The sequence below is a fragment of the Rhipicephalus microplus genome, chromosome 3 (assembly GCF_043290135.1).
Source record: "Rhipicephalus microplus isolate Deutch F79 chromosome 3, USDA_Rmic, whole genome shotgun sequence".
In the NCBI taxonomy this organism is placed as follows: Eukaryota; Metazoa; Arthropoda; class Arachnida; order Ixodida; family Ixodidae; genus Rhipicephalus; species Rhipicephalus microplus.
In genome coordinates, this window is record NC_134702.1 from 31,042,503 (window position 1) to 31,067,474 (window position 24,972).

The 24,972-nt window shown below is 43.5% G+C and overlaps 1 protein-coding gene across 1 annotated transcript in view; it reads right to left on the bottom strand.

Moving 5' to 3' along the window:
• Positions 1-1,108: 1,108 nt before the first annotated feature.
• Hsepi (D-glucuronyl C5-epimerase) overlaps positions 1,109-24,972 on the bottom strand; it is an 88,909-nt gene continuing 65,045 nt past the window's right edge. Inside the window, exon 5 of the mRNA XM_075889177.1 lies at positions 1,109-13,877. Coding sequence (XP_075745292.1) covers positions 12,829-13,877 — 1,049 coding nt within the window. The 3' untranslated portion in view covers positions 1,109-12,828. The remainder of the gene's footprint in view (positions 13,878-24,972) is intronic.

A 24,972-nucleotide genomic window follows, 5' to 3' on the forward strand; every position in this document is an offset into this window, starting at 1 on the left:
TAGATTTGTAGAGTATACAGAAAATGAGTACATCGTTGACTGAGTCGGAAGGAACCTGCAGTGTTCCAATCTGAACTTTACTGCTTTTCAGTTCTCTGCAGAACCTAACCTTTTCTATAGTGTAGTAATAATGCACTGCCTTCAACCACTACCTTTACTACCAACTCTCGGGGGCCATTCCAAAATCTTCTTGAACGTGGATATCGATTTCCATGCACATCTTGCAGAATATTCGCCGAGATTATATTGGAGATTGCAGCATAGTTTATACAGCACAGTAATACTGCACTGTATAAAAATGCACACTATTTAATGCATCGTCATATTGAGATTGCTGGAAGTTATCAAGATTTTGCCCTTACACGTGTACATAACATTGTGTTTCAGTAGTGAAGTTGAGTGTGATTGAGATACGGCGCCAGTCACCTGCAACACCAAAAAATTTTCTAGCTCTGTCTGGACATTGCTAGACACCGAATGACAGTCTAGACACCCAATGACGCAGGGCAAACATTGTCGTAGCTCGAAGTATGCAGCAAGCAAACACACCGCCCTTTTGAATATATAGAACTGCAGCATTCAAGACTAATACTCATGCCTGAGGATTTGGTACTTTTGGAGAAAGGAAAAAGACCATGGCTAACTATATCCTAACTGCTAACCGTTGTATTGTAGCATTGTTACTCTTTTTTTTAAATTTTTTTTCTCTAAGTGTAACAATTTCTTGGCTCATTCCTCTTAATGAGTACATGCCGAAAATGTACTTCATCACTGTCATTACAGCAAGAGGCTAATTAATCTTAAAACCATCTAACCATGAGGCTGCAGGGCATAATAATGGACGTGTCACTCTGTAAGCGAAAACACTAGAACCAATTTTACAGTTTCCAGACCAGATTACATTACTGAATTTTACGGCCACTGCAATACATGGTATGCAAACGTGTATACAGCCGTAAAAAACTATAAACAATGGGAGTTTCATGTTTGCCACTGCCTCACATAGTCTCAGTAAGAGGTGCTCATACGGACTATTGCCAGAAACTTTCTTTACTCCACTGATGGGTTGCAGCACATGAACGGTTGAAAACAATGACAGACGGTGCACTTTTCCACAACCATTTATTTCCCGAAATATCCATAGACACATCTGTCCAGCAAATTCTAACAAATACTCTGCCACTTTTTTAAAAACAATCTGTCGTAAGTCTCAGACCACCTCAGGCAGACGGTTAAATACATGGCCACCATTCGAAAGTAAGCAGAACTGAGGCCCCAAATGCTGATCACTTGTTGTTCTTGCAAATCCACCTGCTGGGGTACATGTGGTTTTGGCCAAGGATGCAGCAATAGACAGAAAAAAGAAGGCAACACTACCAGGCCACACTTAAACACAATATAAAAAGAACAAAAAATTGTAGATATCTATACGACAGTGTTGACACAGCCCTAATTTCACTACATTCAAAAACTTGCCTTACATTTATTAACGGCACCAAAAATTCTTATTAAGCAACAAGTACAAGTAACAAAGACCAATGTTTAGAAATCTTTAAACACTGTATTACTGCGGGACAAAGTAGGAGCTAAAGCACCATACACAAATGGTAGCATTTGCCCACTTTTTCACACCAGCCCATGATGAACAATACACAGTATTAACCCCTTATCAGGGGAGCTCTTTATCCCAGAACAACCATACATTGGGGAGATTTCGCAAGATTTTGTATTCAATTACAAAAATGACTTGTTTTTTTTTTTGTGGAACATAGATGCAGAATAGGTAATTACAGTTATTTAACATTGTTTGATACTTCTCTCTAATAACAAAAAAAAAAACTTGTAGCATGGAACACTGGCAGAATCATTGTTGACCTCCAAAACACATTTATTATTGGAGTCATCACTATGCTGAAGCAGCAAATAGTTTCACTGTCCATTAGGTTTTTGCCTTTTCAGAGATCCCCTCTATTCGGGCATTTGGCACATTTTGTGCCACGTTCAACAGTTCCTGAACCCTAATTTTCCTATGTACATGGTCACACTCCTTACTCTACGTGCTCACTAGTTTAACTTCTATAAATAAAAAGAAGAAAGTGGTGCCACCTGGTAAACGAGCATCTCACACCAGTCATTATCTTTACTGAGAATAGGCAGCTCATGTAATGCTTGAATGAAAATATGCACCACTTGAATTAAACTTTTAAATGTGATGTACGTTTAGAGAGATGATGTACGTTTTAAATGGTCGCACGATTGGAGAGATGCTCCCCAAGGCATGGTGATTTTGTAGACAAGCGCCTCTGTTAAGGAGTTAAGCTCATTGGATAAGCCTGATAGCGGCATTTCGATTTTACCCACTCAGCAAAGAACGTTTCTGGGGATACAACGAAAAGGAAAACTACGATTCCACATTACTCTCATTGCCCACAAAACGAACGAAACACACCGAGAAGAAGCTGCTGTGGTTTGTGAAAGACACTTCTTCAGGGCTAAACATGGAACACTTTTGTTCTTACAATCTCACCACAACTCTACAATGAGATAAACACTGTGTAATTAAACAGTTCGTTGGTTCGATACCCAATGATGCACGGCAAACATTGTCGTAGCTCGAAGTATGCAGCAAGCAAGCACTCCCTGCAATCCCAAGGTGTTTCGTCTACAATAGGGTCGTAAGTACAAACGTATACAACACTTACCCGTGAGCTCAAACCTCATAGCAAATATACTACTGTACACACACTTTGAGATGTCTTGGTCTCCTGCGTAACACGTCGCAAAAAAAAAAAAAACAAATAACTGGGCACTAAAACGTTCAAGCACTGGGGTTCCTCTCCTCCCAAGAGTTCAACAGCAGAGATGAATACCGCTGCCATTAAAAAACACCTTACAGCAAAAATAAATATGGCTATAAATATAAAAACAACTAATAAAACAGCGTATTTACTGTTTCGAACCACAACCATAAAGTGATGGAAAGAATGCGAACTAGATGGACGAGACATGTACCACATTCAGCACGGTGGTAGGGCATGTGAATGCTGGCTTCAGTGCAGATATTTAATAAATGTAATGGCGTAAAACACTGCAGCTACACTATTCCATTGTTCCCTACTAAATCTGCACACAAGCGAGTAGAGGAAAACTGCTTGCGAACACATGATGCTTTTTTGTCAAGAACGATGTCAATGACAGTGAACTTGCTACGGTAAAAGAGAAAAAGTGCTATGCAAGACAAAAAGCTTCAAAAAAAAAAAAAAGAATGAAAACCCCACATCTGTTTTAAAGCATTTGACATGAATGATATGACCCTGAGTACGTGAATTTGATGCGGTTCCAACATATGTGCTTACTCACAGAGAGTGAGATTAACGTAAAGGCTACAGAAAGGACATTCTCAAAAAGTGCGAGAACATGGCACTAGTAATAAGAAACAAAATATCGACTGAAAACACGAGTACCTTGCAAAGAGCATACCTATTGTAAGAAAAGTAAAAGAAATTGCTAAAATCATGACCCCAGTAGGTATCTGCATTCACAAAGACAAATACTGTATACGAAAAAATTGAAGAAAAAATGTCCACGCCTCACATTGGGAAGCATTGGGATATGAACTCATTCTTAAAACACATAACATGTTTGTTGAGAAGTGGTTCAAGGAAGTGAAACCGATGTAACCTGAACAATCTTACAAATTCCCACACCAAGAGACAAATTGACGTCTGAAGATCCCAACACTGCAACAGTGTGGAATGTCCCTACTGATTTGTATATTTGGACACAGAATGAGAAAGCATGATATGTGAGGTCCTGATGCCAAATATTTACATATAACACTATTGGAAGATGAATCAGATAACCAACTGCCTTATGTAAAGACTTTGATATGCATTTTGTTCGATAAAATTTTGCTATGCTGTATCAGCCATGTAGCACATGCATAAACTTAAATATACGCAAAAGGAAAGGCCATTCCAAAGAAGATTGAAAAGGGAGAGATACAATGACAAAAACAACGAAAACAACATTTTCTGTCTCCAGAGGGTGATGTTCATTAAAATGTTGGTGTGGTTACGAGCTACCTTTGATCATGTAACATTAGGAAAGAAAAAAATGTCTATCAATACAGAAACATTAATGTGTTAATTAGCAGTAACTACAAATTTCCTAATACAGATGATGAAGCCCGATTTTCAAAAAGAATAAATGAAGTAATGCAGTGTCTTTTTGTTGCCAGGAAGAGCAAGTAAGGACAAGTAGCGGCAGATTTAAAAAATAACAAAAGCACATAGTGGCACTTTTCTAGACATGAACTTCTGGATAGAGTGTTCCCTCTGTATCTAGAGCCAGAAACTGAGAAGTCAACGTAGATTTGATAGTACCAGTACCTTCTCAAAGAGCAGACGTCTGCAATAAAAAGCACTTCAAACAAACATGGAGGCACAAAAAGTTATAAACGACACGAGCATGATTCGGTTATCTGTCAACCCTGTGCAAAATAGACGCAAACTGAACAGAGTGTATGGTAACAAAACAAGAAAAGGCAACAAGGATTGGGCAAATCAAAACAACAAAGAAAGCTTGCTCAATAACGATATAAATGCAAACAATGCCAACAAAATGATAAAGTGTTCAAAACAATACTGATGTGCAGTTCACTCTAATATGCAAATGAGGTGCCTTGTACATTGTTTAGTCACAGAATGAAAAAAGAAACAGGCAGTTGAAATTGCATGGTCCAAAAATGTAAACTCTAAATTAAATTATACCGAGATAACTACTCGATTACAAAACATACAACAGTATTGGATGGCAGACTAATTTTGATTTAATTTTGGGATTCTTTGAAGAGCACCAGAATGTAAGCATGCGAGCATTTTTGCGTTTTGGCTAAACCCGTAGTCATGAATGGATTACAGAGCCAGCAATGTTGAAGAACATTTTTTTTTTCATGTGAAATTTGAAAAAAAAAATAAAGGAAAAATATATTATATTATAAAATGCAAATGCTTAACCATGTATTAGCAACCTTTTTTTTCTTTTAGCCCTTCTCTCTACAGACAATGCTTGGGCTGTCTGCAATGATAGCGAGAAATCAGAAAAGACACCATGAAAGGTGAGACTCTTTGGGCAAACAGACAGTTTTCATTTCAGCAAGCTGTATAGCAAGAGGTTCAAGCTTGATTAATTTCTACGAGAATAGCATTCTAAAGTCATATAAAAGATATTATCATGCCTGATATCGTACAGTTCACGACTTGCTGTATGTCTTTTACATTGAATGTTATTTCAGATTTGCAGATTCAAATAATTTACGGTAAAAAACTGACCCTGGGAGAGAGGTCGAAACCTTGAAAGCTGGCAACATGTATGCAGACAGCAAGCTTTATATTCCTGCCATAAAGCACACAACAATCTGTGTTGGTGTAACTACATTCAAACAGTAATGAACAAGCAAACTCAAGAAAAAGGACACACATTCACATTTAATGAATGCAATACAGTTTTAGGAGTTCTTCATTCCGATTTCAAGTGGTTGGAGTTGAGTGAAACATTGCCTTACATGTAAAAGATAGATAAGCAACAATTAGTTACCTGATATGAAATATAAGTTTTTTAAGGTGCCTAGTAATACCCACTATGGCACGATTGCATTTCTTTTTATGTCCTTCAGATAAAGTGATGAGTAATTATTAAATGAAAACAAGCTCCAATCACACATCTGTTAAGTTACCTTAATATGATATCCCAGCCTTTTAAAAGTCGCAGTGCTTTTGCTGACTTTAAGATGCCTGTCTCTGTAATTGCATCAGTCACTGTGGCGTAAGAAGTTGTTGCTCTCCAGCATTTAATATGAGCCCCTTCAATGACAAAATTATTCATTATTTATGAATTTCTATAAGAGTACAACATGTAACGATTGCCAACCAAGCTTGGTTGTGCTCCTTTTGCTTAGGTATGTGGCTCAAGGTACTCCAAAAGAATTGGAAGATCACGGTTCCTATTTTTATGGTTGTGACAGCTTAGACTCGTACTGTGCCATAATGGCTGGAATGCAAAATGGCTGAGCAGCTGTGCCCCCTTTGAGCACAGCATACCGTAGTGCATCTTTGAAAAAGATGCGATCAAGATGAAACGCGACTACCACTGATGTACGTTTTCTACCTTCCCTAAACCACCTAGACACGAATGCATAAACTAACTTTATCCCTGGTAGCTACAAAATCGACGCCTGTCAAAAAAACAAGGACACACTGATGCACTTTGATATAGCACGGATGCACAGCAAGCAGGCTGATCCAAATTCACACGAGTAATGTACAAAATGAAAGCCATGAAACAAATTGAATGAACTTCGGGGACACAAAAACACACAAGTACACACACACACATAGATAAATGGAGGCTTTAGATGCACCACTGAGATGCCAACTACGCAAGTTACTATTTTTCGCTGTGTACGCATAAAACCGACCCGCATGTGCACTTTTGGAAGACTGTGCTCTCCTTGCATCGGAAATGTGAAACGTGCGAGCAGGGGCTCGGAGAGGAGCAGCTGACGCTGGAAGCAAAACAAGCAGGTCGGCATTCACATGGCATTCATAGCAGGGCTGCTCATTTCAAGCATGGCAACATCAAGAAAGCTTTCAAGTTTATTCCTGTTGCCTGCAAACCTGGATACAGCCGAACATTGTCAAGAGGCATCAACCATGGCTGCATTTTCTATCAACCCATTTGTACTGCTAGTACTTCCGAATATTGTGCAACGTGCCGTTTACTGCTATGCCCGATAGTGGTTTGAGACTGGGAAAGACGCCTTTTTCCGCAACCTATAGGGGAGCATGGTGAAGCTTTATGGGGGAGTGAAAGACATGAGGGGAGAAGAAATATGAACTCCTTCTTGATATAAGTGCCCATTTCATGAACACATCATGAATGCACGGGATGCCTCATAAAAGAGAAATACTTCAGACCAGTTATGACTGTGTAGCTCATCAACATAATTAAAAATAAAACAAAGATGTGGAAAAAGCCAGTGATGTGCAGGCCAAGCCGCCAGCAAAACGTTCGTGAGCCATGTATTTGAGATCTGTGTCCTCAAGTCTCCTTATAGTGCAACCAAGCTGTGGTTTTTGCAGGTCTTCGTATTCTGTCACACTTCAAAGTGTGGCCACCACAGCAGTGACTCAAACGAGCAATCTCAATCTAAGAATGGAATAGCTGACAACCCACTTCAACAGGCACCTTAATCATAAGAATGAGTTACACAAATTGGCTTTGCTATTCATCAAAAACAAGCGGCCCGTACAGGTGCCAATACGTCAAATTACAGTCAATTTCCTTTGACATTTTGGCAGGTTTTTGCTACATTTAACTGCCAGCTACCTCCCTTGTAACAACACAAACAAGCAAGAAGCAGATAACTAAAAAGATAAGTAATTAAACAGATGTTAATAGCCAAAGATTTGGAGAGTTCATGTTGCTAAGTCTGCTGCCAGAACGGTTGCCAGCACTAAAAATGAGTAGTACTGTCCAAAGCTACATATTTGTTGCATAAATCTTGTCTTAACTAAATACAACCACCCCCTACTATAAAAGCTTACTACCTGCTTGAAAGACGTTTCTTTCGTGGTCCCATGAAAAATGGTGAGCATTGTTCTACTTTACAGGCTGTATCTAACAACACTGCTTCTTGCTGAAAGCCTAAAAACTACAAAGCGAATTCACCTGTCATGGTTAAAGTGAAATTTCGGACTGTGCAATGCATGTGAGAATTTCTTGTTGGTTTCTGCTAAGGAGAGCTTTCAACTCAAGCTTGCATTGTTTGTCAGCGGCACAAAGTGAGAGATGGGGTAATTTCAATGTTTCTCAGTCACGCTTATGCTGAAGAATTACATTTTGGATTTCAACTGAGTAGAAAACCGAGATGAAAACTTGTTCAGTGAAATGCATACAAACGTAAGTCACTAACTGCAAGACTGACAACACAGCATCAGCCATTAAAAGGCCAGTAAACAACTTTGTGGTCCAAAATATCTAATGAAAAAATAACTGACACTTGTATAATGTAAACATGCTGCCACTAAAACTTTGCGAATAAGTGCTGCGTTAAAGAAGTTACAGGGTATAGAACGGTGCGTGTTGGCTCGTTAGCTTTCTCACTCGCCCTTCCTACCCTTCCCTTGCAGCAGGGAGGGGTTGGCATAGCTCTTATTCGTGACTACGCCCACTTTGTCAATGTAACACAACGTCAGTGATTACGACGTCGATGTACGGCCAATGATCGGGCAAGGCTTGCCTCCCTGTGTGCACGTGTCATAGCGGCACGGGGACGAAGCGCAGTGCGAGTACGAGGCACTGGTGAGGTATGAACCCTTCCCTAGTGGTAAAAGTAGCGAGATGCCTCTTCATGTCGGAGGCTTTTGTTCGGGCAATACCACTTGAGGCGGCAGTCTCAGGCTCTACAAAATGAAGTTGCCATAGAGCAGCACAGGAAAATGAAGATGCAGACTGTGCGCTCAAAGCGGCATTACTGCAGGGCCACGGAGCCGTTTCGTATTACAAAGGACCAGCCAACAAGCTTAGTGGTGAATAGTGTTGCCTATAGGCAACATTTCGTCACTGCACATACAAGGAGGATTGGACAGGTGTAGTAAAAAAGTGCTGCAATTGCTTTCTTTTTAATGGAGTGCTTGCGTCGTGTACAGTGCCATAGTATTTGCAAAATGTGATCACTGTCGTCTACTGCACAAATTAGTGAGCATGTTTGGAAGGTGTAAACAAAAAAAGAAGTTGGAGAATGGTTTACTAGCTCTCCAAAAAGAAAAACACTATCGACACTGACCTGAACTCTACAGGAATGACATGATGTATCACTACAAAATCAAACATAATCTACTTGCAAAAAATTTGACGTAGTAACTGATGCACTTCAACGCTTTTAATGTTACTACCTAGATTTTAAAAACTACTAGCACTCAGGATGGTTACCTAGCTGGTACACAATGCAGTATGAAATACGGTGCAGTACTCCTTATGAGCTGCTAGCCAGCACTTGTAGATCACAAATTCCGATATCTATAGTAACAATTTTTCAGCCATAATATAGCATCCTGCGGCATACCGCATGAGCCAATATCTTTGATCCGCGCATCGTATATGTCTGGGCGAACAAAACAAAGTTAACATTTCACTGAGGATTCAAATATAAATGCCCCCCCAAAAAAGAAGTGTTTGGTTTGAATGACTGGCAGATCAACCGTGTGCATCACCACTACAAAACGACATTATATAGGTACTGCGAAAGAAAACAGCTTCAAGCCTGACAGACATGCGAGGAAGCCCTCACGTTGGATGATGTCTCTTAATGAAAAAAGCAGAGCGCATCGACCAGTGTCTGATTAGATACAACGTGAAAATGATGACAAATGAAACACCAAGTGTGATGCCTTGAGTGAAGGCTTCCATCATAAAGGCGTGGAAAGTAAAGACAAGCAATAAAAACAAAGATGTGCGTTATGGCATGGTGCCTTCGAAACCAGTGAGTTGCGACTTTACAGTATACGTTCTATGTACACAGCGTTGCACTTCTCCTGGCAGAGTGTGCGCACACGTGACGTGCTGGCTTTGAGAAATTCGTAGTGGCTACAATGTAAATTGGCGATAGTGATGGGGAAGACTAATCTTTGTCAGGGATAAGTTTTAGATTAGTAAAATAGATACATTCATTTGTGCATATTTTCAATGTATGAGCGAAGGAGGTCGTGGCCCTATGCCTCATTATCAGAACAAATGCCTTAAATTCATGTTACAACAAAATCTCACGTAAGAGGGATCACATTAATTTTGATATCTAATCTTTCATTACGAAATATGAAAAATCAGAAGCGTAAGCACGGAGTTCTCCTCTAATACTATGAATAGGCAATCGATTTTTTTTTGACAGTTAAAAATCAAAGTGCCGTAACATTGTAAAAGAGTTGGGCACTCCAGGAAGTTTTCCATAAATAAGTACAGTTACGGCCTTGCATGATGTGGCTAGTGCATGAGAAATGAACAGCCCTGTTCAATTTCACCACATTGACGCATTGTGCCTAGAGCACAATGCCCAAACTGCTACTAAGAACACAGCATCAGGAGTAACAATTTGTAAGCAACAATGAATAAATAAATAACACGGCAGTAGGACCAGCTCTCGTGAAGCATTCGTGCAAGATGCTGATGCCACCTTGCATTTCAGTATAGTCAGCATAAGCTGAAGACAAGCATGATAGTTGATGGCCTTAATGCACACCGTGGACGATCGTGAGCAACCGAACCCATGTCGTTGTAGACTCGAAACGCAAAGGCCCAGCGCATGAAGGCATTGACGCACTTGAAAGTCTTACAATGCAAACGAATCAAGGCACTGACCCTACAAGGTGTTTTTCAAATGACAGCAGGTGCCACGTTACACGGGGCAGCGTACATGACATACCCCGAAATGCAAATCCTCTCTACAAATGAATAAAATGTGTAGCTTGAAGATCCAGTTTCACTGAGCCACGGTGGCTCCAATCATGGCAGTGACATGATTTAACAGCCTGCTGTTAGAGCATCCCGAATTGCCAGACATGGTAATACTATTACAAGGAAATTTAAGCTTCTAAAGGCAGCAAAGAAAATTATTATTTCTAAATGTTTAAAAAGCCCTAAACAGGCCTTAGAAAAATTACGGGTATACTACACCAGAAACTTTGAAATTCAGTTGCATGTACAAGCAGATAGAAGAGGTTTTCCGTAAGTTCATGAAAGACAGCCAACTAAACAGCTGAGTTCATGAAACATGGAGATATATACAGTCAACCTGCCTTGTTATATGTTAGGATCTTAATGATCGTGCTTGTAAAATTTTTTTTGTCCTGCACAATTAATCTAGTCTTTCCGCCAGCTCACATAAACTTGGCAAACTTTCTGCAGCTCTCATTTCATGCCTGAACATGAACACGGTTTTACATAAATAAAGTTATAAATACTTATAGTGGCCTCGCCTTTGAGGCTATGTTCGCAATATCAGCTGTCTTCTTCCTATCCTGCCACTAATGCTGGCGATCAAACAATCTTGCGTCGACTGCTACGACAACAGCCTCGAGGTCAGTAGTAGTACAATGATGAAAGACAATGGCATTTCATTGTGCCCATGGGATCACCGAACTACCCTTCGAGTGCACGGTTCAGAATATATACACACGCTCACAAGAACTCATGTGGATGATTTTGTTTTGAGAGCGTACCTAAGCGATTTTTCGCACGTATGACACACGTGATGTCGCTAGAGTGAGCCAAAGGGTGAACAGCGCTTGGCTGGATCAAGGCCCATTATACAAATGCACAGGAAAAACTTTCCCAACTTGCTGTTTGACACATGGAGGAGTGCGTTGATGCTCAATCCGAGAACATCAAAACAACATTATATTCTCATTGACACACATCGGCCACGGTTCTGTCTCTCTCAAAAGAGCCATAAGCATGTGTGACGCTATGTAGTAACATTGATCAGTTGAGTCAGCTGAATTGCTTCGCCAGTACACAAAGTCAACACTGACATTTCACTCTGTTCGATTCTGATGATGGTTAAGAAAATTTGAGGCTACAATGCTTCAAAGCCCAGGCACTTTTCATTTATCTTAAATGTCCTTATTATTAATATGATGAGATTAACAGATGCGCATGTGCTGAAACTTACTAAGACCTCCCAGAGATTTGTTTCAGAATTGTCCTGGTATAACTAAAAAAATATTGCGGCACAAAAAAGCAATGTTAAAATTTCGAAAAATAATAATGGGGAAGCTTCATACAGACAGATGCTGTAAGACTCCTTCTGAATTTCTGAAAGAAACATGAAGGAAAAGAAAAGATTTTCATTTAAAGCAATTAGCACTGCTTAAGGACAAATGCTGTCAGTGGGATAAATTTGGGTTTGAGATGTATTTGTTTCAAATGACAAATGCTAACTGAAAGAAAGATTTTTTATGAACAACTTGCATATATTGCCACAAATAAAAAGTCTGTGTTGCTCTTTACACCCTTTACAGGCTTCTCAACACCAGCATTTTTATTTAGAGCAAGAATTTTAAAATCTTTTAAATTCGTGTCAGCACTCCTTCAACTATTTAACCATAGCTCAACGGCACAAGTATTTGTCACACAATATAAGAGAAGGCAGCCAACCACATTCTGTTTTAACATAAAACAAGTATGTGCTACTTTTGTACTGAATGCCTGGCCAATGAATATTGAAAGATCGATCGACTCTAGTGGTTGATCTATAGCACATTCTTTTTTTTTTTTCGCAACATAAACATTTTTTGTCACAAAAAGAATGGCTTCTTCCACCGGTCATTTACAAGTGATTAAATTAGCTCTTCCAGAACGACGAATGAAGTTCACCATAAGAATCGCACAAGAATGTTGCCACAGTTCAATTGACCACATTCTGATGACAGGACATCATCTGAGTGACAGTGATCTGAAAGACAGTGTCAACTAACGTGACGCCACACTTTGAATCCTCTCCCTTGCTGTATTCATCATCTTCATCATCATCATCAGCAGCAGCAGCAGCCAGAATACGCTCACTGCAGAGCAAAGACCTCTCCTACGTTTTTTGAAGATCTTTAAAATCGCTCCCATCATGTTATGTGCTGTTTGCCACTGGCCTGCGTTCTTTTAGCCAATGCCAACCAAGGCAACTGACAGTGGTCATCAGCAGTGTAAAACTAATCGCAACTGTCCCCCTAGGACCTGTCAAGCTCATACTCATGGCAGGATCATTGCCCCCCGCACTCAGTTATGTGGTGCCCGAAATCCTTTCATGTACTGTATCCACCTATCGGCTGTAGTCTTGAAGATGGGATCATCGTCTATGGTTGCCAAATAAAGCAACTGGTTGATGTGCGTTGTGTGATAGTCCCAACGAGCGAGATTCGGCGCAACGCCAAGCGAGAAGTGCCTCAGGTCGTACGTCGTTCCAGAGCCAGTGTCGAATAGCGGCAACATTCGTTTTAATGAAACCATCCCGTCTAGGAAAAGCTTTTCCGCGTCCCTACACTGCTCCAACGAACCTGCTCCATCCCCGCAAGTGGACTTGACGTCATAAAGCCCAAAAAGTGAGTATATAAACCCGTTCAACACAAACGAGCTAGGTACAGTGGGGTACTCTTCGTACCACACAAACTTGCCGAGAAAAGTCGTCATGACCCCGTGGGTCTCGGCGCGCACTTTGAAGGGGGCTGTGGCATGCAGAGCAGCGTCCAGGTATCTCCTCTCTCCCGTTGTCAGGTAGGCACGCGTCAGCACCGACATGGCCTGCCCTTGAGCCATAGCCGAGTACCAGCCGGGTTCCAGTTCCAGCATGCCATTCGAGAGGCGGCGTGTCACTTGAATTGGCCAGCCGCCCGTGTCATCTTGGTGGCGCACAAGCCACTCAGCTGCATCGAAAAAGTGAGCCTCATGTGCGCTTGTGGTCAGGGTGAGGTTGTCGACGAGGCCGTAGCCCCGGAAGACGATGCTGTGGACTCGAAGGTTCCTAGGCCGAGCGGCCATCTTACGCTGACCGAAGCTGAGCCCCTTGACCAGGTCAACGGCCAAGTCGCGAGTCAGGTGCATCCAGGAGCGCTGGGTACCGATCCCGTAGTAGACGTCATGATCGTCGACGGCAAGGTGGGTGTCAGTCATGATGTAGTGGACACCGTACAGGGATGGCTTGTCGGCGCTGCCAGCAGTGAGGACCACACTGAGGCTGCCATTGAGGATGACCCTGAGGTCGACCGACATGGTGAGATTGTAGCACTCCTGCTTGAGTGCAAAGGCCACTCCCTGGTCCTGAGCAGTGCCTGCGCGATAAGCAAGGAAACAAATGCTTTCTGATGTAGTAAACACAGTACGTTAACATAATTCCTCGCTGTATATTGAAGCAGCACATATCAGCTCACATGGCATACACTCGGACAGCTTTTCACGTCAACATTGGCACAGTGACCCATCATAAGATCCACACTAAAGACAACAAACTGAAAATATAGCGAATTTTTTCAAGTCTATACAGCTACTCTGAATTAGCAGCAGTTCTTTAATAATTTCGCAACAAATAAAATCGAGCAACTACTGCTACAAAAATGTGTGAACCAGCTATGCTGAAATTTTCAAGGGCCACTCACCAGGCCCCATACTAAATTTTAGTAAGGCAGTGGAAGTTAATGGGTGTTTGATGAGGAACATTTTACCACAAAAATTTTTTGAATCGATTCATCACGAGCGGAGAAAACGAATTTTTTGAAGCAGTGCGAAATGAGGATGAGAGGAGGCGAGCTCGAAACCTTTGCGGCTCCTCCACATAGCCTTCACAAGCCAAATCTCTTCCCCACCCTCTCCGGCATCTGACCAAGAGGTCACGTGCGCATGACGTGCCCTAACAAGTCCAACCACCGAGCACGCGAGCGGCGTTGCTTTGTTGACCAGCAATATTTCGTGGTCTTCGGCCTGTTTCTGCGGGATGGTTTGGAAACACTGGCTTAAACGTGGTAGAATAGATGAGCACAATGAGCGCGTGAACGCGTAGGCGCGTTCCACGACAGTCGTCTGCTCGATAAGCTGACCGCGGGTACACAAACGCATGCGAAATGCCGACACATTAGCCCCGCATCTCGTTGCAATTCACGGGAGAAAAATTGAAAAAAGACGCTCACATTCCCTTATTGCATCTCATTATTTATCTAGAGCTTTATTAATCTCTTCAAGCAACAAATTACATAAACTACGCATGCCAAGCTAAATAATTTTCGTCATGTCACGTGCCACTATTTGCAATGTCAGAGCAGAGTCATCTACGTAGAGAATCAACGTCACTGCATTGCCAAGAACGTAGGGCCATTCATATGTGCACGTCATGCCCTCATTCTCTGGGCGCGCTCCGGCAGAAGGGAGGGGGAGCACTGTTCATATTAAAATTTGACCCATTTCCGCGGCGCATAGCATTGCAAATTTTGGCAGGCGTGATCATGAATGCCTCGTCTACGCATTGCGCTTGTCTGCTCAAAATTGTGAAACCTGATGAGTGGCCTTTTAAGACTGACAATACTACATGGTGACTGCGAGTCTTAAGAAAATTCAAAAATTCATCCCGTCTACTTTGCTGCTCTTTCAAAAATGTTCAACACTTGTTGATGTCAAATTCGGTATCCCGCTCGTGTGTTAAGATCCGTCCCATTTGATGGCTCTTTATAAAAGCAAATAACAACAATAAAAAACATATTTATGCCCATCAACAAGCTGCAAAAAGAAAAAGCTGTATTAGTGCTGCATGAAGGCTTACACACAATAAACCTCCTCAGGTGTGTTGCTATAGCATTTAGACATGAGAGAGGTGCAGACTTTAACCCCAAAACCTTTTTAGACGAGCTAAGCTCGACTTTGCCAAATTGTGCCTACACAGTTTTGCATGAGTGTGGCCTGTTTACTAGAGATAGTATATCCCCATGGGTGCTTTGAACGAGACTCGGACGTTTACAAGCTCGTTTAATGGTTGCTTCATAAAAGTCAGCCCTTGCTTGGGAATTCTTTTTATTTCAACTGCCATTTCACATTTTTCTTGTTAGTTGTGTTTAGAAAACTTCGTCCAAATAAGCTGATATGTGGGTTGCTCGAAGAAAGCCTATCCTCACCGTGCAGCTCTTCAGGTGTAATTATTCAGTTAGCAATGTTTGCCTTGATTGTGGAAGAGAGAATGATACTGATGTTCCTGAACGATGCCCTTATTTTGCAATTTGTGAAAGACACTAATAGACCATGAAACAATAAACCCTAACTTGACTTGATATATGCTTCATTTTTTTAATATAGCTAAACATGCTTTTCAGGTGCAATACTATATTCAATAACAAGCAAAAATAAAAGCAACTTTTTACACAGGAAAACACCTGAAAAACGAAGCGGTTAAGGGCCTACTGAAAACCTGAAGATAGTAACAGAGATGACGGCAGAGTGATAATACATGAGCGATCAAATGACGCACGCAATGAATGTGGTGTAAGACAATGGGATATGTGCACAGTTCAACCTGTAAAGAAAGAATTATAAACTTTTTGTTTGTCGTACAAAGCTACACAAGAAATATGTACAGATGTCTCAGAAAGAAAGCTTCTTATTCTACCAGCATGTTTGGACTGGTAGGAGAGTTGAACGAAGGATGATCATAATTCTGGAGCCATTGCTCTACAACCCAAGCTGACCAGAAAGCTAGCAAATCACAGTAAGAGAGTATATAACAACATGTGAAACCACAGTGTGGGGTCGCTTGCACCCCCGGTAAAGCCATTTTCATCTCATGACGCTCACCCGCTGTTACCTTATTCGCCGCTGAGCAAAACCTAGAATTTACTCCCGAAATAGAGCCAGTGGTGCTGCTGGGCAAGAGTAAGGCCATGCGGAGTCATGAGGAGGAGAGCTTTTCCTTCTTATAAGGGCTTGGCTTGGCCGTCGACATTCAACTCTCAATCCTTTCAATCGAGGTCTGCGGGGATGTTACAGCAGCTTGTTCACACGGACTTTCATAGAGAGTTGAACATCGACAAGGCGGCATTTGGAGTACACTGTATATGTTGTGTTCTTCGTGAGTATACTATATTGGCATTCCAGTAGGTTGTTTGTATGTGTTACAAGTTATTTGCGAAATTCAGGCTTGCCGTTGCATAAAAGCTGCTACAGTGAAACCACGTTAAACCGTACCCGCGTAAACAGTAGTTTCGTTTTAAAAGTAGTAGTAGTAGTAGTATTTTTATTTACAGTAAGCCGGATACAGAGCTCACTGCAGGGGCAAAGGGCTAAAGGCGAACAGCCTGACAAAGGCCCTTGTCTCTCCGCAGTCTGTGACAGTGCAAAGCTTAGACATCAGCACTGACAAACAATATATATATTCAATACATTGGTTTCAAGCAACCTGAAATTGTAAACACAAAATTCAAACATAAATAGCATAAGAAGTTTACATAACACATTTTAAGAATTAGAGGTCACTCTCGTTAAAATTCACAACTAAACAATATCAATGAAACAACTCAAAAACAGACACAAAATGCATGCGGATACAATGAATTCCGCTGTATACACTCGTATAATTGACATAGAAGTTTATGAACAATTTAAGCATTTGCAGAGGCATGAGACTCCATTACGTAGTTTCGATAGTGTAGACCGGTGGTTATGAATAAGTTCTTTATTTGTTTCTTGAAAGTCGTACTACTAGCCCTAAAGTTCAATTGATCTGCAAAGGTATTTAAAACCTGAGGTACCTGGTAAGCAATACTTTGTTTTCCATACTTGGTTCTTGTTCTAGGTGAAGTAGTGAAGTCAAATCCCCGACTCGGCGGCCATTGAACATAACGCATTTTGTATTCGCATAAGCCGTACCAGCTTATCGCGTATGTATCGGTTAATAAGTAGTTTTTCCCATTTTCGTTGCGCACTCGCCGTGGCATGTCGTCCCCCACTGGGCGTCCCAACAGAACAGCAAGCCCCAGAGATCAAAACACGCCTCGCTTGTTTGTGTTGATGATGATGGTTGGATGGATGGATGTGGCTGTACCCTTTAGATCGGGCGGCGGCTAACGCCACTTATCCGTAATACTTAGTAAACTAACTATTAGATTTATCTTTTTTTTCTTTAAATAGTGAGATTGAGGATTTGTACTTTGCAGTGAAGGGTTTAATTTTCATTCGTGCCTTGACTTTAGCCACCAATCAAATAACCTCCTTCTAGTTAAGTCTACCCGCTTAATGTCTATTTTGCCCTCCCTGTCCCTAAACCCCAGTGCTTCGAAAAACTCTGCGCCATCATCCTGAACTATAGGGTGAAGCCCTCTACAGAGCATTATCAAGTGTTCGGAAGTTTCTTTTTCCTCTCCACACGCACTGCATACTGTGTCTACCCCTTCGTATTTGGTCCGATATGTCTTGGTTCGCAATACTCCCGTCCTGGCCTCAAATAGTAGAGAACTACCTTGAGTATTATCATAGATCCTTTCTTTGGCAATTTCCTGCTTAAAAGTTCAATAGATCTCTAGTGCGGACTTCTTAATCATGCCGATTCTCCACATGTCAGTCTCCATTTCCTTCACTTTCTTCTTAACTGATAGTTCTTTTTGGTTTGGCCACTTGCTGTTTTCTAAGTATTTACCAGTCAATGTCCTGGTTCGCTTCCTCCATTTTGTATCGACATTCTTCATGTACAAGTAGCCGAAAACGTTCCTAGCCCAACGCTCCTCCCCCATTTCTCTCAATCGCTTCTCAAATTTTATCTTGCTGCTAGCTTCCCTGCCCTCTAATGATGTCCATCCCATATCACCTTGTACTCCCTGATTTGGTGTATTCCCGTGAGCTCCTAAAGCAAGCCCACCTATTCCACGTTGCTTAATTTCCAATCTTGCTTGAACTTCTGATCTCATGCACAAGACCGCATTGCCGAACGTCAGCCCAATAACCATGACCCCTTTCCACATTCCTCTCACAACATCATACCTATTGTAATTCCACAGTGCCCTATTTTTCATCACTGCTGCATTCCTGTTACCTTTAGTCGTCACGTATATTTCGTGTTCCCTTAGGTACTCGGTCCCATTGCTTATCCATACGCCCAGATATTTGTATTTATCTGTTATCTCTAGCGTGACCTCCTGTATTCTAAGCTCACTACCTTCGTTATCATTAAAAATCATGACTGCTGATTTTTCCTTACTGAATCTAAAATGTAACCTATCTCCCTCATTGCGGCTGTGTTGGTGAGCGCCATCTCTTGGATTTTTCTGCAACAAGAAGCACTCGGCCGGCTAGGCCTCTGGTGTTGTTTACGCGATGAAGCTTTGCACAAACACGCAAACACGGTGTGCGCTTCCTTTGCTTTCTTTGTTCCTTTGGCGCCGTGCATAGATGTTCTCTGGTTGATCCGTGCCGTACAGCTCTCGCGTCGTTTTTCAAGTGTTGTGTATGTGTGCTTGTTTTGCTTCGTACTTGCGTCATGCCGAAGCTGGGACAAAAGCATAGAGTGCTGAACATAGAGAAATTAGACATCGTAGACGAAGCTTGCAAAACTCAGCTAGCTGATGTCACAGAACGAGCGCTCAAAAAGAGCGCGCCGCCAACTCCTCGCGATGAAACGCCGGAGTGACGCCGCGAGGTCAACGATTAAAAAAAAAGGGAAAACAAACATCCAGACTACCTGGGCGCGACTCCCTCCCTCGGAAGCGTAGATTTGCCGACGAACCTCCTCACCCCACAACGGCGGCCGAGCAAGCACTCGAACTTTCTAGATGCCGACGAACCTCCTCACCCCACAACGGCGGCCGAGCAAGCACTCGAACTTTCTAGATGGAAAGGGGAGTGGTTGAAGCCGGGTTGAGTCATCTGTCGCGGCCAGCATTCGAACCGTCTCGCCCTCTCCCCAACCTTCGCTGCGTATTGCGCCGACGAAATGACGAGAACCTTCTGGAATCTCGCGTGGAGGGTATTTAATCGAGCAGCCGAGGTAAGAGATCAGGAGAAGACGGAAGTTAGCGCCAGAGCGCGTAGGGATTCCGCCGGGTAGTCGGTGAAGGTTTTGTCCGTGGAGACAAAGCAGGAGAAGAAGAGGATTTCCACCTGAGGGGTGACGACTCGAGCTACAGGCAAGAGTGTGTGTTTACCGCTATCGAGCGAAGACGCGTAGCAACGGCTGCGTGACTGAAGCCGACGTGTTTCCGGCAAAGAAGTTTGAAGCTTGGAGAGTGGCCTATTGAAGACGTGAGGTTTCCTGGAAGAGAAACTTCGAGGGCAGCGGAACGACAACAACGCTGGACTTTGAGTGAGTGATTCTCGGAAGAGTATCATCCAGACTTTTGTTCCAAGAACTTTGGACTGAATAGGTTTCCTGTCTCTTAAGTCTTTAAGTGTCTTGGTTGTTCAATGCATGCGACTGCATTGTAGTGCGTATTGTTGTCTGTGTCCGTTGTTTCGAGTGTGGCTGATTGTACTGTGTAGTACGTTGTTTGTTTGGTGATATATTGTACTCAACTATCGTGGAGAGTGCATACTTGTGTGTTGTTTTGATCTGCAATTATTGAGAATATAATTTCGTTTGTTTATCAACTCTCGGCTCTGACTTGTTCTTTGGGCCACAGCCGGCGTCCGCTGGCGCGCCAAATAGGACCACTTCTAAATTGTCCACGCTTTCGTGGTGCGGTTCGGGGGGCCGATACCTCGGCCCTTGGAATTAGCCCGGCGATCGCCTCCTTAATTATTTGTACCTGTGTGACAATTAATCTGGCGTCCGCAACAGGACCTTTTGGTGCACAGTGTGTCCAAAGAAGTGAGAAAGAGCCTCGAGTTGTTGATAGTGCTATCGGAACGATTTTGTGTGTTGCTCTGTGTTCTCGTTAACGAGTGCAGTGGAGTGTTCCGATAGACTGATTTAGGCAGATACTTTTTGCACGCGGCAAGGTTTTATTTGCGAGACACAATGGATCTCGAAAAGTTAGTCACTCTTGGTGAGAAGATGGGTCTTTCTGGCGCCGAACTACGGAAGTGGGTCACCCAGAAGGAAAAAGAAGAAAAGGGAGAGCCAAGGAAGAAAAAGCAGCTGAGTTGGAACGAGAGAGGTTGGCAGCTGAAAGGGCGAGAGAAGAAAGAGAAGCAAAGGAGCGACAGCTGAAAGAAGAAAGAGAGGCAAAGGAGCGACAACTGTAAGAAGAAAGAGAGGAAAGGGAACGGCAGCGGCAGCACGAGATGGAACTCGAGCGGCTCCGTTTGCAACAGCGAAGTGAACTTACCGTCCAAGCTAGAGTTGAAAGTAGCGAACGGGAAGATCATGGCGTCCGCTTGAACCCAAGCAAGCTGCTCGTAGCGTTTGATGAAAGGAAGGACGACCTTGACGCGTACCTTCACAGATTTGAGACGATTGCAAGGAGCCAGAATTGGCCGGAACATCAATGGGCAACTACTTTGAGTACTTGCTTGAGTGGTGAAGCGCTCAGTGTGTACGGTAGGCTGACACCGACCAATGCAGCCAACTATGCAAAGGTGAAAGCTGCTTTGCTGAAGCGATTTAGATTTACTGTGGAAGGATTCCGGGACAGATTTCGGACAGGAAAGCCAGCTGATGGTGAGACGGCTACGCAGTATGCCGCCCGACTTTGCCATTATTTCGACAGATGGATTGAACTTTCAGGGACAGCGCAGGAGTACGATGAACTTAGAGAGCTCCTAATTAAAGAACAATTTCTTACTAGTTGCCACCCAAGCCTGTCGCTGTACTTGAAAGAGAGGAAGGCTGAGTCACTTGAAGGCATGCTCGAATTGGCTGATAAATTCTTGGAAGCGCGAGGTGGAACTAATTTGGCCAGGGTCAAGAAGGAGTGTCCTGAAGATTCGAAGAAATCGGCTCCCGAAGAAAAGAAGCGTGCACCGGAGAGCATTCCGCGATGTTTTCTGTGTAACCGAGTGGGTCATCGCGCGAAAAACTGTCGACCGATCTTTACGAGCCCTACGGTTGTGAAATGTTTCAAGTGTGGTCAGACTGGGCACAAAGCAGACGCAAGTCGAAACAGAGTGAGTCAAACTCACCAGGTATCCTGTGTGCAAGCGGCACCGAAATCCGGTAATAATGCCGTCACAGATGGATTCGTAGAGTTGAAAAGTGGGGAGAAAATTCCTATTGTGGGTGCGGTAATGGCAAAACATCCAACCGGGGTTTCGAAGGGAATGCCAACGCTGCCTGGAAAAGTTGCGGACAAAAAGATTACGGTGTTAAGAGATACCGGCAGCTCCACTGTTATCGTGCGGAGAAATCTGCTACAAGAAAGTAAGTTAACAGGCAAAACGAAACCGGTTTGCCTAATTGACCGTACGGTTCGGATGCTTCCCGAAGCAGAAATTGAGGTTGAAACCCCGTACTTCAGCGGGAAGGTTACTGCTTTATGCATGACGACCCCCCTGTACGACCTTGTCATCGGAAACATCGAAGGGGCGCGAGGACCGAATGATCCAGAATGTTTGGGAGAAGACCCTAAGATAGAGCCCTCGCCAACCCAGCGACCGCGAGATACAGTGGAGGAGCAGCCCGTGACGGATCTCACTAGAGCCCAAGGTGAAGCCGCGGCGCAAGAGACAGCGAATGAGAAGATGATGGTGTTGAATGAGTTCACGGGCCAAGCAACTGGACTTACGTCGGCACGACCTCAACAGACCGACAGTGTAAAGGAGACAGAGTTGGCCAGCCAGGCCAAATGTCGGGACGTGAACAAGCGGGTGAATAACCGGGCAGGATCGGTTGAGCGTCATGACCCGTTAGCAGCGTCAGAAGTGACAATGATGGCTGAGACGCCGCCTCAGATACCGTCGTTGGAAGGGGCTCGCCGGAACAAAACGCGCAAAAATAATAAGAAGAGATCGAGAGAGCACCACAAGAAAGGGCGCAAGCGCCGCTCGAAATGCACAGGTTAGGTGCTGAGGTCAAATCGGAATGTGTTTGACAGCGCTATATGTTAAGTTAATGTGGTTGTTGTCCTGTGTCACAACTGTATGTCGAGCGTGTCAAAATGTTTGTTACGGTGATGTGATGTATAGTATTGTATAATTGTTGTAATGAGAGAACTTTGTACATTTGTATTGTTTGGAATATGTGATGGAGTGTTGCATTCATGTACCTGTGGCTATAACTCTATGTGTTGTGAGATTGAATTGCAATGTACAGTTGTATTGAGTGATCTCTTGTGAATGTGAAGTGTCATGAGCGACGGATTGTGTTACAGTCTGTCAGAGTGTGTGGTGACTGTTCGCGCTCGTTTGTGTGATTTTGAATATTATGAGATAATAATCTTAAAGTGGGGGCAGTGTCACAGAACGAGCGCTCAAAAAGAGCGCGCCGCCAACTCCTCGCGATGAAACGCCGGAGTGACGCCGCGAGGTCAACGATAAAAAAAAAGGAAAACAAACATCCAGACTCCCCGGGCGCGACTTCCTCCCTCGGAAGCGTAGATTCGCCGACGAACCTCCTCACCCCACAACGGCGGCCAAGCAAGCACTCGAACTTTCTAGATGCCGACGAACCTCCTCACCCCACAATGGTGGCCGAGCAAGCACTCGAACTTTCTAGATGGAAAGGGGAGTGGTTGAAGCCGGGTTGAGTCATCTGTCGCGGCCAGCATTTGAACCGTCTCGCCCTCTCCCCAACCTTCGCTGCGTATCGCGCCAACGAAATGACGAGAACCTTCTGGAATCTCACGCGGAGGGTATTTAATCGAGCAGCCGAGGTGAGAGATCAGGAGAAGACGGAAGTTAGCGCCAGAGCGCGTAGGGATTCCGCCGGGTAGTCGGCGAAGGTTTTGTCCGTGGAGACAAAGCAGGAGAAGAAGAGGATTTCCACCTGAGGGGTGACGACTCGAGCTACAGGCAAGAGTGAGTGTTTACCGCTATCGAGCGAAGACGCGTAGCAACGGCTGCGTGACTGAAGCCGACGTGTTTCCGGCAAAGAAGTTTGAAGCTTGGAGAGTGGCCTATTGAAGACGTGAGGTTTCCTGGAAGAGAAACTTCGAGGGCAGCGGAACGACAACAACGCTGGACTTTGAGTGAGTGATTCTCGGAAGAGTATCATCCAGACTTTTGTTCCAAGAACTTTGGACTGAATAGGTTTCCTGTCTCTTAAGTCTTTAAGTGTCTTGGTTGTTCAATGCATGCGACTGCATTGTAGTGCGTATTGTTGTCTGTGTCCGTTGTTTCGAGTGTGGCTGATTGTACTGTGTAGTACGTTGTTTGTTTGGTGATATATTGTACTCAACTATCGTGGAGAGTGCATACTTGTGTGTTGTTTTGATCTGCAATTATTGAGAATATAATTTCGTTTGTTTATCAACTCTCGGCTCTGACTTGTTCTTTGGGCCACAGCCGGCGTCCGCTGGCGCGCCAAATAGGACCACTTCTAAATTGTCCACGCTTTCGTGGTGCGGTTCGGGGGGCCGATACCTCGGCCCTTGGAATTAGCCCGGCGATCGCCTCCTTAATTATTGGTACCTGTGTGACAATTAATCTGGCGTCCGCAACAGGACCTTTTGGTGCACAGTGTGTCCAAAGAAGTGAGAAAGAGCCTCGAGTTGTTGATAGTGCTATCGGAACGATTTTGTGTGTTGCTCTGTGTTCTCGTTAACGAGTGCAGTGGAGTGTTCCGATAGACTGATTTAGGCAGATACTTTTTGCACGCGGCAAGGTTTTATTTGCGAGACACAATGGATCTCGAAAAGTTAGTCACTCTTGGTGAGAAGATGGGTCTTTCTGGCGCCGAACTACGGAAGTGGGTCACCCAGAAGGAAAAAGAAGAAAAGGGAGAGCCAAGGAAGAAAAAGCAGCTGAGTTGGAACGAGAGAGGTTGGCAGCTGAAAGGGCGAGAGAAGAAAGAGAAGCAAAGGAGCGACAGCTGAAAGAAGAAAGAGAGGCAAAGGAGCGACAACTGTAAGAAGAAAGAGAGGAAAGGGAACGGCAGCGGCAGCACGAGATGGAACTCGAGCGGCTCCGTTTGCAACAGCGAAGTGAACTTACCGTCCAAGCTAGAGTTGAAAGTAGCGAACGGGAAGATCATGGCGTCCGCTTGAACCCAAGCAAGCTGCTCGTAGCGTTTGATGAAAGGAAGGACGACCTTGACGCGTACCTTCACAGATTTGAGACGATTGCAAGGAGCCAGAATTGGCCGGAACATCAATGGGCAACTACTTTGAGTACTTGCTTGAGTGGTGAAGCGCTCAGTGTGTACGGTAGGCTGACACCGACCAATGCAGCCAACTATGCAAAGGTGAAAGCTGCTTTGCTGAAGCGATTTAGATTTACTGTGGAAGGATTCCGGGACAGATTTCGGACAGGAAAGCCAGCTGATGGTGAGACGGCTACGCAGTATGCCGCCCGACTTTGCCATTATTT